The 15,138-nt window shown below is 56.7% G+C and overlaps 1 protein-coding gene across 2 annotated transcripts; it reads right to left on the minus strand.

Annotated features, from left to right (window-relative positions):
- Nucleotides 1–1,247: 1,247 nt before the first annotated feature.
- NCAPH (non-SMC condensin I complex subunit H) lies at nt 1,248–14,151 on the minus strand. 2 transcript variants are annotated; one of them, XM_079328787.1, is made up of 17 exons: nt 13,927–14,151; nt 12,984–13,074; nt 12,078–12,170; nt 11,185–11,323; nt 10,424–10,545; nt 9,414–9,603; nt 8,926–9,017; nt 7,784–7,950; nt 7,265–7,413; nt 6,375–6,481; nt 6,114–6,236; nt 5,750–5,848; nt 5,087–5,236; nt 4,209–4,310; nt 3,675–3,757; nt 3,072–3,147; nt 1,248–1,948 (listed from the first exon to the last, which is right to left on the minus strand). In XM_079328787.1, exons 1-17 carry the CDS (start codon nt 14,130–14,132, stop codon nt 1,889–1,891), a joined length of 2,049 nt encoding a protein of 682 aa, XP_079184913.1. In that variant the 5' UTR covers nt 14,133–14,151; the 3' UTR covers nt 1,248–1,888. The 2 variants fall into 2 exon arrangements, with proteins under 2 accessions (XP_079184913.1, XP_079184914.1); XM_079328788.1 differs by having other exon boundaries at nt 1,759–1,948; nt 6,375–6,478.
- Between the last annotated feature and the right edge of the window lie 987 nt (nt 14,152–15,138).

Here is a 15,138-nt window from a genome sequence, read left to right on the forward strand (position 1 = left end):
AACCCCGAAATCGTTCGGGGTCTCCTGAGGAGGTGGCTGGAGAGGGGGCGCCCAGGGAGCTGCTGCAGGCGGGAACCCCCTGCGGCGGGCTGGGACCTCTCCCCGATTTTGGATCCCCTCCCGGCGCTGGGACCCCTCCCCATCATCGGGACCCCTCCTTGGAGCTGCGACCTTTCCTTTGTTGAGACCCCTCCTCGATTTTGGGTCCCATCCTCAGAGCTGGGGCCAGTCCCCGGTGCTGCCGGGACCCCGCCCCGGTTCTGGGACCCCTCCCCGGTGCTGCTCCCTCGCCCCCCGTTCGTGGCCGGGTTCGGGACACGGCGCCGCTCCAGGAAAGGTCCGGAGGAGGAAGAGGAAGGTGAAGAGGAAGGTCCGGTGCCTTTAATGGGGGAGGAGGAAGAGGAGGGTCCGGTGCCTTTGGTCCGGGATCGCTCCAGCTCTTCCCAAACTCCCGGAGTCTCCGCTCTGCCTTCGCATCCCCCCCACAGCCCGGGCGGGATCCCCTGGAACATCAGCCTTGGAAACAGCAATCTCTAGAGGATCAGCCCCTGGAACAATTCCTGGAGCAGCAGCCTCTGGAATATCAGCGCCCGGAGTATTAATTCCTGGAAAATCATCCCCTGGAGCAGCCGCTCAACATCAGCCCTTGGAATTCCAATCCCGGAGCAGCAGCTCCCGCCACCCTGGAGTCAGAATCCCGAAAATCCCGAATCGCAGATCCCGAAATCCCCGCGGAGCAGCGGGAGAGGCTCGGAATTCCCGGAGCAGAGGAGCGGGAGGTCCCCGGGCCGGAATTCCCGAGTCCCCGGGACGGAATTCCCGAGTCCCAGGGACGGAATTCCCGAGTCCCAGGGACGGGAGAAATCCAGGGAGCAGCGAGGGAACAGCGAGGGCAGAGCCCGGCGGGGCGGGAATTGCGGCTCGGGATGTTCCTGAGGGGCCCCCAGGAAACGATGGATCAGAATTCCAGGGGGCAGGAGAGGAGACAACTCCCCTGGGAGTTTCCCAGGAAAAGCAGGGGCAGAATTCCAGAGGAGGAGATTCCTCCCCAGGGGATCCTTATCCCAGGAAAAGCAGCAGCAGGAGGAGGAGACTCCCGGCTGATCCCCATCCCAGAATTTGGCTCCCAGAGCCCATTCCTGGCTGCTGCTCCAGGCTCAGATTCCCTGGATTCCCGTTTTTTTTTTAGGGAATTTGCTGCCCCACTCCACTCCAGGGTTATTCCAAGGACTCCTTCCAGGCCCCACTCCAAAGTCTGTATAATTTATAATCTTTAACCAGTAAAAAAAGGGGAATGATTCCAGGAAATGGAAAGAACAGGGGCCAGGAGTAACAGTCAGTCCAAAAACTGGGAATTACAGACTGGGAAGGACATGGGGAGGGAATTTTGGGACACAGACAGGGAATTTTGAAACACAGGGAATTTTGGGACACAGAGAGAAGAAACTTTGGGATACAGAGGGAATTTTGGGATACATAGATAGGGAATTTTGAAACACAGGGAATTTTGGGACACAGAGAGAGGAAACTTTGGGATACAGAGGGAATTTTGGGATACATAGGTAGGGAATTTTGGGACACAGGAAAACTTGGGATACATAGACAGGAAATGTTGGGATACAGACAGGAAATTTTGGGACAAAAAGGGAATTTTGGGACACACACAAGGAATTTCAGAACAAAAATTTGGGACATGGAGCAGGCTCTGCTGCAGGCACTGGGGTTCACAGTGAGGACTGCAGGAATTCCCAATCCAGGGAAAAGCTGCTGGCTGGATCCTGGCTGGAAGCAGAGGAAGGGTTGGGCTGTCCCTGTGTCCATCCAGCCCAGAATTCCAGGAATCTTGTTGGGATTTGGGACCTGGGGATGATTCCTCAGCGTTCCCAGGTCAGTGTCCCTGTTTCACCAGCACATCTGACAGGTCCTTGGTGCTCTCCAGGCACAAATTCTGGGAATGGGAAGGAAAAGCCAAGTCTGGCAGGGCTGGGCTTTGTTCCCTTTGGAATTCCATCCCTTTGGAATTCAATCCTGTGGGAATGAGGCCTGGGAACAAGCCCAGCCCCTGTTGTCACAGCCGGGGGGCTCTTCCAGGGAATGTGCAGGAATTTCCTCAAGGAAAAGGTGGGAAGGAGCTGCTCAGGAGGGTTTGGAGTCTCCAATTCCTTGGAATTCCAAGGAATTCCTGGATGTGGAAGGAATCCAGGTGGGGATCAGGCACAGCTTGGTGATGTTGGAGAGTTTTCCAGTCTCTGGAATTTTGGGATAATTTCCCTTATCCAGAGTCTGGAATGCTCAGGACAGCTCTGAGGGACAGATCCTGCCCAAACTGGGAATGTTCCCATTCCCTGGAGCTGCATTCCATGGGAAAACTGGGATGGATTGGGAATGAGCTGGGATGGATTTGGAATGAGCTGTATTCCAGGGAAAAACCAGGATACAGCTGCAATCCATGAAATTCCCAAGATTGTGGGATGAGCTGCATTCTATGGAATAACTGGAATGGACTGGGAATGAGCTGGGATGGATTTGGAATGAGCTGTATTCCAGGAAAAAAGCAGGATACAACTGCAATCCATGGAATTCTCAGGACTGATGGAATGAGCAGCAATCCATGGAATCTTGGGACTGTGGGATGAGCTGCATTCCATGGAATTCCCAGGAATGCAGGGCTGTGGGATGAGCTGCATTCCATGGAATTCCCAGGAATGCAGGGCTGTGGGATGAGCTGCATTCCATGGAATTCCCAGGAATGCTGAGCTGTGGGATGAGCTGCATTCCATGGAATTCCCAGGAATGCAGGGGTGTGGGATGAGTCACATTCCCAGGAATGCTGGGCTGTGGGATGAGCTGCATTCCATGGAATTCCCAGGAATGCAGGGGTGTGGGATGAGCTGCATTCCATGGTATTCCCAGGAATGCTGGGGCTGTGGGATGAGCTGCATTCCATGGAATTCCCAGGAATGCAGGGGTGTGGGATGAGCTGCATTCCATGGAATGCTGGGGCTGTGGGATGAGCTGCATTCCATGGAATTCCCAGGAATGCAGGGGTGTGGGATGGCTCCAGCCCTCACCTTCTCGTTGGCCAGGTGCAGGAGGCAGACGAAGGCCAGGGGCACTGACAGGTTGGTGGCCATGCTGGGAGGGAGCCTGAGAACAGCAGGAGCAGGATCAGCCAGGAATCCAGGGACTGGATCCTGGATCTGCCTGGCTTTCCTGGCAACACCCACAGGGATCTGCCCAGTCCCATTCCAATCCCAACACCTGCAGGGATTTTCCCATCTCCATTCCCAGTCCCAATCCCTGTTCCATTCAGGATTTTTCCATTCCCATCCCCACAAGGGATTTTACCTGCCCCATTCCCATCCCCATTCCCACAAGGGATTTTACCTGCCCCATTCCCATCCCCATTCCCATGAGGGATTTTGCCATCCCCATCCCCAACTCCCATCCCCATTCCCTGTTCCATTCAGGATTTCCCCATCCCCTTTCCCATTCCCATTTGGGATTTTCCCTGTTTCATTCCCATTCCCATTAGGTATTTCCCCATCCCCATTCTCTGTCCCATTCAGGATTTTCCCATTCTCATTCCCACTCTGAATTTTCCCATTGTCATTTGGGATTTTCCCTGTCCCATTCCCATTCCCATTTGGGATTTTCCCATCCCCATTCCCCACCTGTGGAGCAGATCCTTGGTGAGGTCACTCAGGACCTTCTCTCCAGCCACTTCCATGTCTGTCTCTTCCCTGGGTTCCTCCCCCTGCTTGGGAGAAACCAGGAACTGCAGAGCCCTGAGATTCCCAGGAAAACCCTGGAAACCTCAGCCCAAAGGGGAACTTGGGCTTTATCCCATGGGATTGGGGTTTATCCATGGAATTGACCCACAGGATTGGGGTTTGTCCTCATGGAATTGGGGTTTATCCCACAGGATTGGGGTGTGCCCTCATGGAATTGGGGTTTATCCCACGGGATTGGGGTTTTTCCTCATGGAATTGGGGTCTACCCCCATGGAATTGGGGTTTATTCATGGAATTGGGGTTTATCCCCACAGGATTGGGGTGTGTCCCATGGAATTGGGGTTTGTCCCATGGGACTGGGGTTTATCCATGGATTTGATCCATGGGATTGGGGTTTACCCCCATGGGATTGGGGTTCATCCCCCAGAACTGGGCAGGAATTGCAGAATTCCCAGCAGGAATTTCCCTGCCCACCTCTGTTCCCTGCTCTGTCAGCAGCTCCCACATGTTCCTTTTCAGCCTCCTCATGTCCATCCTCTTGGCCATCTTGGCATACTGGATGTGGATTTTATGGATCTGGGGAGGGAATCTTGAGATTATTTGGGATCATCATTGGGATCACAGGCACAACTGTTGTCATTCCTGATTTTCTGTGGGAATAATGGTGATGGCAGCCTGGCTGTGTTTAATTTGGGAATTGTTCCTCTGGGAATGACAATCCCAGTGTTTAATTTGGGAATTGTTCCTCTGGGAATGACAATCCCAGTGTTTAATTTGGGAATTTTTCCTCTGGGAATGACAATCCCAGTGTTTAATTTGGGAATTGTTCCTTTGGGAATGGCAATCCCAGTGTTTAATTTGGGAATTGTTCCTCTGGGAATGGCAATCCCAGTGTTTAATTTGGGAATTGTTTCTTTGGGAATGGAAATTCCAAAAATTGTTCCTTTGGGAATGGCAATTCCAGGATTTGTTCCTCTGGGAATGACAATCCCAGTGTTTAATTTGGGAATTGTTCCTCTGGGAATGGCAATCCCAGTGTTTAATTTGGGAATTGTTTCTTTTGGGAATGGAAATTCTAAAAATTGTTCCTTTGGGAATGGCAATTCCAGGATTTGTTCCTCTGGGAATGACAATCCCAGTGTTTAATTTGGGAATTGTTCCTTTGGGAATGGCAATTCCAGGATTTGTTCCTCTGGGAATGACAATCCCTGTCCAACCCCAGGAATTCTGGCAATCCCTGAATCCTGCACCACAGGAGTGTCCTGGGATTTTTAACTCTGGAGGTGCTGAGAGGTTTTGTTCCAGCCCAGTCCAGGGAGGAATTCCCAGTCCCTCCCAGTGCTCCCAGTCACCTTCTGGGGCTCAGCAATGAGCTCCAGCCCCCCACAGGCTGGGATGTTCCCCCCATTGATCTGGGAGAGCTCTGGAGGCTCGGGAGGCGCCGGGAACTCGCTGGGGAATCCTGCGGGATCGTCATCGGGCTCGTCATCGCTCTCGGGGACCTGCAGGGACACAGGGGGACACCAGAGCTGCTCCAGAGGGGCAATTCCTGCCTGGCTTCCCCATGGAATTGGGGCTTATCCCCATGGGATTGGGGTGAGGTTGAAGCCAAGGCAGGTGCCTTGTTTTCCCATCCCTGGGAGTGTCCCAGCCTGGGATAGTGGGAGCTGTCCCATGGGAAGGCTGGGATGAGATGGGATTGATCCATCCCAAACTGGGATTCTGGGATCAGGGAACAAACAGGGACAGCAGGGCTCTGCTGCCACAGAGGGGATCCCAGGATTTGTCTCAGTCCCAGCCAGTCCTGGAGGAGCTTGGCAGGAAGGGATGCTCCAGGAGGGATGAGCTCTGAGGGGAGGGATGGAATTCCCTCTCCTGGAAGAGGCTGGGATGGAATTCCTGCAGCTCCTCCCTGGGAATATCCCAGGCTGGGCTGGATGCCAGGAGGGCCCTGCCCCTCCCATTTCTTCCCTGAGGAATTCCTGGGCAGGGGTTTTGGGATGCCCTGGCTGTACCTGCAGGGCAGGGCAGAAGTTGGAGGTGTCGTTGGGGTTGTTGTAGTCGTAGTCCTCAATCCCAGCCTCGGCTTCCACTGGATCTGAGCTCCGGCTGAGCTGGAGGAAAATATTCCAAAATATTCCTGGAAAAAGGCTGGGACTTGTCCCTTCATCCCCTTCAACCTGGGATGACCCCCTGGGATGGTTCCCTGGGATGGTTCATTAGAATGATCCCCCAGGAGGGTTTCCTGGGATGATTCCTTGGCATAACCCCTTGGGATGATTCCTTGGAATAACTCCCTGGAATGACTCCCTGGGATGATTCCCTGGAATTATTCCCTAGAATGACCCCCTGGGATGATTCCTTGGGGAATTCTCTCACCTTGACCAGGGGTTTCAGGAAGAGCTGCCTCAGGCTCTGGGGCTCATAGTTGAAGTCTGCAGGGAGCGTGGTGCTCCGGAAGTTTTGGCTTTCCAGGATGGATTTGGCCAAAGTTGTGGATGCCTGGGAATGGGATCAGACAGATCCATGGAAAAACTCCACACAGCTCCATGGAAAAGCAGGGAGTGTTTTGTGTGGAAAGGAGCACACACAAAACTGGAGCTGCCCAAATCCCAGGAATCCCAGGGGCTCTGTGGGCACCTTGGTCTTACGGAAATGGGCCTGGAAGTCGATGTCCTCCTGGAAATCAAACTCAAAAACCTTCCTGGGAATTCTCCGCCGGGAATCCTTCTCCAGGCCTGGGGCTGCTGAGGGAGAAAAAAAGGGAAGGGAAGGGGGGAAAAGGGGAAGGAGGGGAGGCAGGATGGATTCCAGGAAGGAAGGAATGGAAAGGAAGAAAGGAAAAGAAAGGGGGGGGAGGGAAAGGGGAAGGAGGGAAAGGGAAGGGAAAGAAAGGGAGAGAGGGAAAAGGAAGGAAAGGGACAGGGCTGTCACTGCCTGGGGCCAGGATGAGCACACGTGGCTCATTCCCAACTGGAACATCCCCTCCAGGCAAAGGGCACCCACAGAGATTTTCCCCCTTTTTCATGGGAAAGCAGCCAGGATCAGCCTCAGCTCCCAGGTTTCCAGAAATCTGTGGATTTTTGTGGGAGCAGAAACTGATTGAGGTCTGGGCATGAAGGAGTTCTGTTGGATTTTGGGAAGGAACTGGAGCCCTTCCCATCCCAGAATCCCAGGACTGGAGCCCTTCCCCATTCCACAATCCCAGGATTTGAGCCCTTCCCATCCCAGGACTGGTGCCCTCCCCATCCCAGAATCCCAGGACTGGAGCCTTTCCTATCCCAGAATCCCAAGATCCCAGGTCTGGAGCCCTTCCCATCCCAGAATCCCAGGATTTGACCCATTCCCATCCCAGAATCCCAGGATTTGTGCCCTTCCCATCCCAGAATCCCAGGATTTGTGCCCTTCCCATCCCAGAATCCCAGGATTTGACCCCTTCCCATCCCAGAATCCCAGGATTTGACCCCTTCCCATCCCAGAATCCCAGGATTTGACCCCTTCCCATCCCAGAATCCCAGCCCTGCACTCACGGGGCTGCCGGGGCCGGAAGCGCCAGTGCTCGGGGCCGGCCCACATGGCGAGGGTGCGGGGGCTGAAGTAGGAATATTCCCCGGGATTCAGGGACACGTGCAGGCTCAGAGTGCCAATGTCCCCCTTGGCAAAGACAGCTCCCTCTGGCCTGCAAAGGAACAGCACTGCTCAGCATTCCCAAAGGGATTTGTTATCCCTGCTCAGCATTCCTGGGATTTGTTATCCCTGCTCAGCATTCCCAGGATTTTCTATTCCTGCTCAGCATTTCTGTGGCATTCCCAGGTTTTGTTATCCCTGTTTCATCTCTACAAGTGAGGCACTGGAGGTTCCAGAGCCTTAGTTCTGCTGGAAAACCACCTGGATTTGCCAAAGGTCTCCTTGGAAGGCAGAGAGATCCCTGGAATTCATTCCTGGATGCACCCAGTACTGGAGCAGGAAATGAACTCCTCACCGGGACCGGGAATTCCTCCCTGGAATCCCCCCCAGCCCAAATCCCAGCCCTGGATCCCCATCCCCACCTCTTGATGTTCTCCTGGGGTTCTGGGCTCCTGTCTCCATCTGGAGAATCCGGTGGGAATTCCAGTGGGGAGGGGGCCCAGCCCTCCCCGTTGTCACTGTCGGGATCCAGGTTGGGATCGAACACCTGCTCACTCCTGCGGAGCTTCTCCAGGAGCGCCGAGACCGACTGCAACAGAGCAGGGAGGGAATGCTGCTGGATGGGAATGCTGCTGGATGGGGAATGCTGCTGGATGGGAATGCTGCTGGATGGGAATGCTGCTGGATGGGGAATGCTGCTGGATGGGAATGCTGCTGGATGGGGAATGCTGCTGGATGGGAATGCTGCTGGATGGGAATGCTGCTGGATGGGGAATGCTGCCTGGATGGGAATGCTGCCTGGATGGGAATGCTGCTGGATGGGAATGCTGCTGGATGGGGAATGCTGCTGGATGGGGAATGCTGCTGGATGGGGAATGCTGCTGGATGGGGAATGCTGCTGGATGGGGAATGCTGCTGGATGGGAATGCTGCTGGATGGGAATCCCTGCCTGGATGGGAAATCCCTGCCTGGATGGGGAATCCCTGCCTGGATGGGGAATCCCTGCCTGGATGGGGAATCCCTGCCTGGATGGGGAATCCCTGCCTGGATGGGGAATCCCTGCCTGGATGGGAATCCCTGCCTGGATGGGGAATCCCTGCCTGGATGGGGAATCCCTGCCTGGATGGGGAATCCCTGCCTGGATGGGAATCCCTGCCTGGGGAGGGAATCCTGGGGAGGGAATCCTGCTGGATGGGGAATCCCTGCCTGGATGGGGAATCCCCAACCCAGGTCATGAATTCTGCCTGATTTCCTGTCTGGGGTGGGAATTCGTGCCTGGATCAGGAATTGCCACCCAGATCAGGAATCCCCAACCTGGATCAGGAATTCCCACCCAGCTTGGGAATTCCACATGGCTCAGGAATCCATTCCTGGGGAGGGAATCACTGCCTGGATCAGGAATTCCTGTTCTGGATCAAGAATCCCAGCTTGGGTACGGAATTCTACCTGGCTCAGGAGTTCCCAACTAGATCAGAAATTCTGGCCTGGATCGGGAATCACTGCCTGTATCAGGAATTCTGGCCTGGATCAAGAATCCCCACCTTGATCAGGAATCCCCACCCACCTCATCATGAGTCTCCTCATCCCACTTGGTGAACTGGAATCCAGCCAGGGAGGAGCAGATCCGACGTTTTTCCAGGCACGGGGCCAGCAGGGCTGGAGAGAGATGGGATACAGGGGAATTCCTGGCATACCAGCAGGAATCCCCACCTGGATGAGGAATTCCCAAACTGGCTCAGGCCCTCAAACCTCCCAGTTTTCCAGCAGCCTGAGCAGGATCTGAGCAGTAAAAAAAAAAAGCCTGGGAAAATGAGCTGGATAAGAGCAGGAAAAGCTGGGAAAAACAGTGGGAAAAAAGGCAGGGGGGGGTGGAAAAAAAGGCAGGGGGGGGTGGAAAGAAAGGCAGGGGGGGTGGAAAAAAAGGTAGGGGGGTGGAAAGAAAGGCAGGGGGGTGGAAAGAAAGGCAGGGAAAACACGGGAAATGCTGGGAAAAGCAGGAAAAGGCTGAGAAAAGATTGGGAAAAGAAGCTGCAAAAAAAGGCTGGGATTCACCTTTGAGGCCAGCCACAGGAACAGGGAGGGAGCTGGGCAGGGTCAGGCTCTCTGAGGAGGGCAGGGGGACAATCTCCGAGTGGAAGAGGAGGCGGCTCTGGAAGCTCTGGGAGTGCAGCCCTGTCAGGAAAATCCCAGCTGTGCTGCACTCATCAAAGGAGGCAGCTGCTCTCTGGAACATGGGATCCACCTGGAAATCCAGGAATGGGAATCAGGGAATGGGGATGGGAATCAGGGATGAGATTGGGGCAGGAATGGGGGAATGGGGATGGGAATCCGAGAATGGGAATCAAGGAATGAGGATGGGAATTGGGGAATGGGAATCAGGGAATGAAGAGGATGGAGATGGGCAGGGAGGGCTCTGAATCCAAGGAGAACAATCCCCATGTGTCCTTCCCACCCCTGGAAGTGTCCCAGGCCAAGCTGGAGCAGCCTGGCAGAGTGGGAAGTGCTGGAATGGAATGAGTTGAGGGGTCCCTTCCAAGCTAAGACATTCCAGGAACTCCAAGTGCTGGATTTTTAGGAAGAATTCTTCCCTCTCTGCTCCTGGATCATCCCTGGGAGTGTCCCAGCCTGGGACAGTGGGAGCTGTCCCTGCCCATGGGAAGGCTGGGATGAGATGGGATTGATCCATCCCAAACTGGGATCTGCTGCCACAGAGGGGATACCAGGATTTGTCCCAGTCCCAGCCAGCCCTGGAGGAGCCTGGCAGGAAAGGATGCTCCAGGAAGGATGAGCTCTGAGGGGAGGGATGGAATTCTCTCTCCTGGAAGAGGCTGGGATGGAATTCCTGCAGCTCCTCCCTGGGAAATCCATCCCTGGGACTGCCCCAGGCCAGGCTGGAGTAGGCTGGGATGGTGACCCTGGCTGGGATTTAAGGCCCTTCCACTCTAAACCATTCCAGGATCCTTTTCCTAGCCTGAATTCCCACACTGGTGACTCTGAGATGCCAAGGGAATGGAAAAGCAGGAAGGCAGGGATGGGGAGGATGAGGAGGAAGCCAAGCTCACCTCGTGCCTGCGGGTGGCCTCAGACACGTTGATGTTGCTCAGGTTCTGCTCGATGGTTTTGAAGCTTTGCTTCTTCTTTGGCTTTGCTTCTTTCCTGGCAGCCTTGGGGTCTGGGCTGGAGTCTGGTATGGGCAAAGGGACAAATCCCACCTCAAAATGTAGGCTGGAATATCCCAAAGGAGGGAGGAAACCTGGAATCTGTACAACAAACTGTAGCAGGTTGGAATTCCCGATTCAGGTGAGACCTGCTGGGTTCAGCAATGTCCCAGTGGCTTTTTATGGATTCTGCTGGGCAAAAAACTGTCCCTGCTTGACCTCAAATTGCTCCTGTTTGATCCCAAACTGCCCCTATTTAATCCTAAACTGCCCCCTATTTGATCCTAAACTGCCCCTGCCAGATCCCAGAGTGCCCCTATTTGATCCTAAACTGCCCCTGCCTGATCCCAGAGTGCCCCTATTTAATCCCAAACTGCCCCTGCCTGATTCCAAACTGCCCCTATTTAATTCCAAACTGCCCCTGCTTGGCCCCAGACTGAAATCTGAAACCACTGAGTGACAGATCCAGCCCCTCCTCCCATCCCTCCCTGCCCCAGCATCCCAGCAGAACCACCCTAGAATCTCCCAACCCTTGGAGAATTCAATGAACCCCAAATCTCTTCGAAACTCCCAACTCCAAAAGCGCGCTGAGGCTCCTCCCCTTGCCAAGTGGGAAAGGAGGGAATTTCCTTGGATTTTGGAGAGGAAAAAGAGGGAATTCCCACCTTCCTGGGGGCTGTCCAGGTCATTGGCAGGGGCAGGCTCCTTGCCCAGGTGACCCAGGACCTTGAAGGCGTCGGCGTGGACGGAATCCACGCGCACAGCGTAGATCTTGGCGCTGGCATCCAGAGTCCCGGCTGCCACCTGCAGAGGAACAGGGAATTCCCAGCTGCAAAGGGGAAAAATCTCACCTGAAGCATCCCAGAGCTGATTTCCCAAAGAAAAGCATGGATAACAGGGGTATTGTGGAAGTTATGGATCTCTCCCAAAGGGGTGTTTTCCCCATAGTTTGCTTGGGTTTTTTGGGGGGATCATGGCTAAAAAATCCTTTAGGAATTGTTGAGTTCAGCAATGGGAAGAAGCAGAAAGGGGCAGGTTTGATCTGCCAGGGCCTCTCCTTCCTCAGGGTCACCCCCCTGGGATCATCCCATTTTCCCAAAGCATGTAGAGGTGAAGGGGGTAAAATTCCAAGCCCAGATCCCACCAGGAATGCCAAGACCCCCCAGTGACACTCAGAGCCCCTTTTCCCATCTTTCCCTCAGGAGCTCCTGGGGGCCACATCCCAAACTCCTGTCCCTGCTCATCCATGCAGGAATCCACCTCTGCCTCCTAGCAATTCCCAGGATGCTTTTCCCTGGCAAGTTCTTGGATCAGAGCCAGCCCAGCACCTCCTTCCTTCCTTTCCCAGCCTTGTTTTTACCTCTGAGCCCTTCCAAGTCCTGCTTTGAACCATTTTTGAACACCACAACTGGGAGCACTCAGCCTTTCAAGGACTTGGTGCCTCTGATTCCTGCTGCCTCTCCCAGGAGGTTTTGGTGGCAACATTGGAAGTTTCACATTAATTAATCCCAGCCTTAATTGGAGGTGGAAACAAATCAGCAGCAGGGACTCCTCTGACCTGGAAGTTGGTGAGCTCTGAGTTCTTCTGCTTCAGGATGTCGGTCATGTAATCAATCAGGTGCAGCCCAAAGGCATTTTTGGTGGTGATTTTCTGCAACAAAACAAAGCTGGGGACCCTTCCCCTGGCCAGGGCCACCAAGGGGACAGCCTGGGTGGCACTGGGGGAGGGCAACACCAGCCTGGCTGTTGCCACGGCTTCCTCTTGGCAGAGGAATGGGGAGAGGTTGGAGAGATGGGCAAAGAATTGTCTGTAATTTAACAGAGAATAGTTTGAAATTCAAACTGAGGCAGGTCCTGCAGTTGGGAAGGGCCAGCTCTGGACACTGGTTGGAGGTGAGCCCTGTGGAGAAGGAGCTGAGGGAGAACAAAGTGTCCCTGACTAGCAAAGTGTTCTGGGGACAAGGCCACCAGGGATCATCAGGAAGAGCATTCCCAGCAGGCCAGGAAGTGATCCAGCCCTAGGAGTGCTATGGGATCATCAGGACAGGAGGGACAGGAGCTCCAGCTGAGGGGGACAAAGATGAGGGATCTGGAGCATGTCATTCCTGATGATCAAAGGCTGAGGGAGCTGAAGCTGGGCAGAGAGGGGATCTCAGCCCTAAATATCCAAGGGGGAATGTGGGAGGATACATCCAGGCTCTGCTCCACGGGGCCCAGCCATGGGACAAGAGGAAGAGCAGGAACTGATGCCTGGGAAATCCCACAGGAACTTTCTCCTGGGATTGCTCAGAGATACTCCAGAACCGTGGGGACAGAACCCACGTGCTGTGGGACAGCCCGACTGGGACCAGACACCTTTATGGTCCCTTAACCTGCCCCACCCCGAAGTGTTCCCAACCCCGCCTGAACCGCACTGAGCGGCTTTTAAACCCCGGAGGGGCCAAACGCGGCTGCCCCGACTCACATTCTCGGAGGAGAGCTTGATGCAGGTGCTGTAGTGCTCCGAGATCTGCGCGTTGCTCCACTGGGCCAGCGGCGGCTGCCAGCCCTCGGGCCTGCGGGACACGGCGGGGTCGATGCCAGGCTCCCCTCAGCCCCAATCCAGCGGGGTCGGTGCCGGGCTCCCCCCAGCCCCAATCCAGCGGGGTCGGTGCCGGGCTCCCCCCAGCCCCAATCCAGCGGGGTCGGTGCCAGGCTCCCCTCAGCCCCAATCCAGCGGGGTCGATGCCAGGCTCCCCTCAGCCCCAATCCAGCGGGGTCGGTGCCGGGCTCCCCCCAGCCCCAATCCAGCGGGGTCGGTGCCGGGCTCCCCCCAGCCCCAATCCAGCGGGGTCGGTGCCGGGCTCCCCCCAGCCACAATCCAGCGGGGTCGGTGCGGGGCTCCCCCCAGCCCCAATCCAGCGGGGTCGGTGCCAGGCTCCCCCCAGCCCCAATCCAGCGGGGTCGGTGCCAGGCTCCCCCCAGCCCCAATCCAGGGGGGGTCGATGCCGGGCTCCCCCCAGCCCCAATCCAGCGGGGTCGGTGCCAGGCTCCCCCCAGCCACAATCCAGCGGGGTCGATGCCGGGCTCCCCCCAGCCCCAATCCAGCGGGGTCGATGCCGGGCTCCCCCCAGCCCCAATCCAGCGGGGTCGGTGCCGGGCTCCCCCCAGCCCCAATCCAGCGGGGTCGGTGCCAGGCTCCCCTCAGCCCCAATCCAGCGGGGTCGGTGCCAGGCTCCCCTCAGCCCATGCCCAGCGGTGTCAGTCCCCGCGTTCCCCTCCGCCCCGTGCCCAGCGGGGTCAGTGCCCGCGTTCCCCCTCAATCTCAGCCCAGCAGTGCCGGTGATCGGGCTTTTCCCCAGTCCGTGCCCAGCGGTGTCAGTGACCGGGCTCCCCCTCTCCGCCCAGGCCCCGCGCACCAATCCTACCTAAGCGAGGGTGAGCCGAGGCCCTGCAGCGACGAGTCCACGGCCCTGGAGCGGCGGCGCTGGCGCCTCTCGCTCTCATCATCGTTGCCGGGGCACTCAGCGAGCACGGGGGCGCCGGAAATGCCGAGGGCCCGCGAGGTCGGCGAGAGCAAGGAGGAAGCAGCAGCAGCGGCGGCGGCGGCAGTGCGGGGAGTGTGGACGGCCATGGCTGCGGCTCCACTCTCCACTGAGAGTGAGCCCGCCCTCCCCGCGGCCACGCCCCCGGCTCTCGCGCCCAATCAGCGCGCGGGCTGTCAGCACGACAGCCAATCAGCGAGCGGCGTGCCCGCCCCCGAGGCGGGTTTGAACGGCGGCGCGCGCTCGGTAACGGCCGTTGTGGGGGGGAGAAGGGGCGGGGCTGCGCTGTGAGGGAGCCCGGGAGGGGCGGCCCCGCCATTTCCCTGTGCCCGCAATTCCCGGCTCTGGGCTAGGAGCGCAGCGGGGTCCGCAGCCTCCGGGACTGCCCTGGAACACTCGGGAGGAGGAGCCGCCAGAGCAGCGCCGGTTATCCCGGAATCGGTGAGGTTAGAATCTTTGGGATCCCCGAGTCTGAGCTGGGTCCGATCCCCAGCTTGGCACTGAGTGCAACCTCCCTTCCCCGTGCCTCTCCAGGTGTATTCCCGCATTCCCCGTGCCTCTCCAGGTGTATTCCCGCATTCCCCGTGCCCCTCCAGGTGTAATTCCCGCATTCCCCGTGCCCCTCCAGGTGTATTCCCGCATTCCCCGTGCCCCTCCAGGTGTAATTCTGACATTCCCCGTGCCCCTCCAGGTGTAATTCTGACATTCCCCGTGCCCCTCCAGGTGTAATTCCCGCATTCCCCGTGCCCCTCCAGGTGTAATTCCCGCATTCCCCGTGCCCCTCCAGGTGTAATTCTGACATTCCTCGTGCCTCTCCAGGTGTAATTCCCACATTCCCCGTGCCTCTCCAGGTGTAATTCCCGCATTCCCCGTGCCTCTCCAGGTGTATTCCCGCATTCCCCGTGCCCCTCCAGGTGTAATTCCCGCATTCCCCGTGCCTCTCCAGGTGTAATTCTGACATTCCCCGTGCCCCTCCAGGTGTAATTCCCGCATTCCCCGTGCCCCTCCAGGTGTAATTCCCGCATTCCCCGTGCCCCTCCAGGTGTAATTCCCGCATTCCCCGTGCCCCTCCAGGTGTAATTCTGGCATTCCCCG

The sequence above is a fragment of the Erithacus rubecula genome (assembly GCF_903797595.1).
Source record: "Erithacus rubecula genome assembly, chromosome: 29".
Classification (NCBI taxonomy): domain Eukaryota; kingdom Metazoa; phylum Chordata; class Aves; order Passeriformes; family Muscicapidae; genus Erithacus; species Erithacus rubecula.

Coding starts and splice junctions, on each gene's coding strand:
- NCAPH (XM_079328787.1), bottom strand. CDS start 14,132: ATGGCCGTCCACACTCCCCGCACTGCCGCCGCCGCCGCTGCTGCTGCT. Junction 6,237..6,374: donor CCCATTTCCGTAAGACCAAG/GTGCCCACAGAG, acceptor TCCCATTCCCAG/GCATCCACAACTTTGGCCAA. Junction 3,758..4,208: donor TGACAGAGCAGGGAACAGAG/GTGGGCAGGGAA, acceptor TCTCCCAAGCAG/GGGGAGGAACCCAGGGAAGA.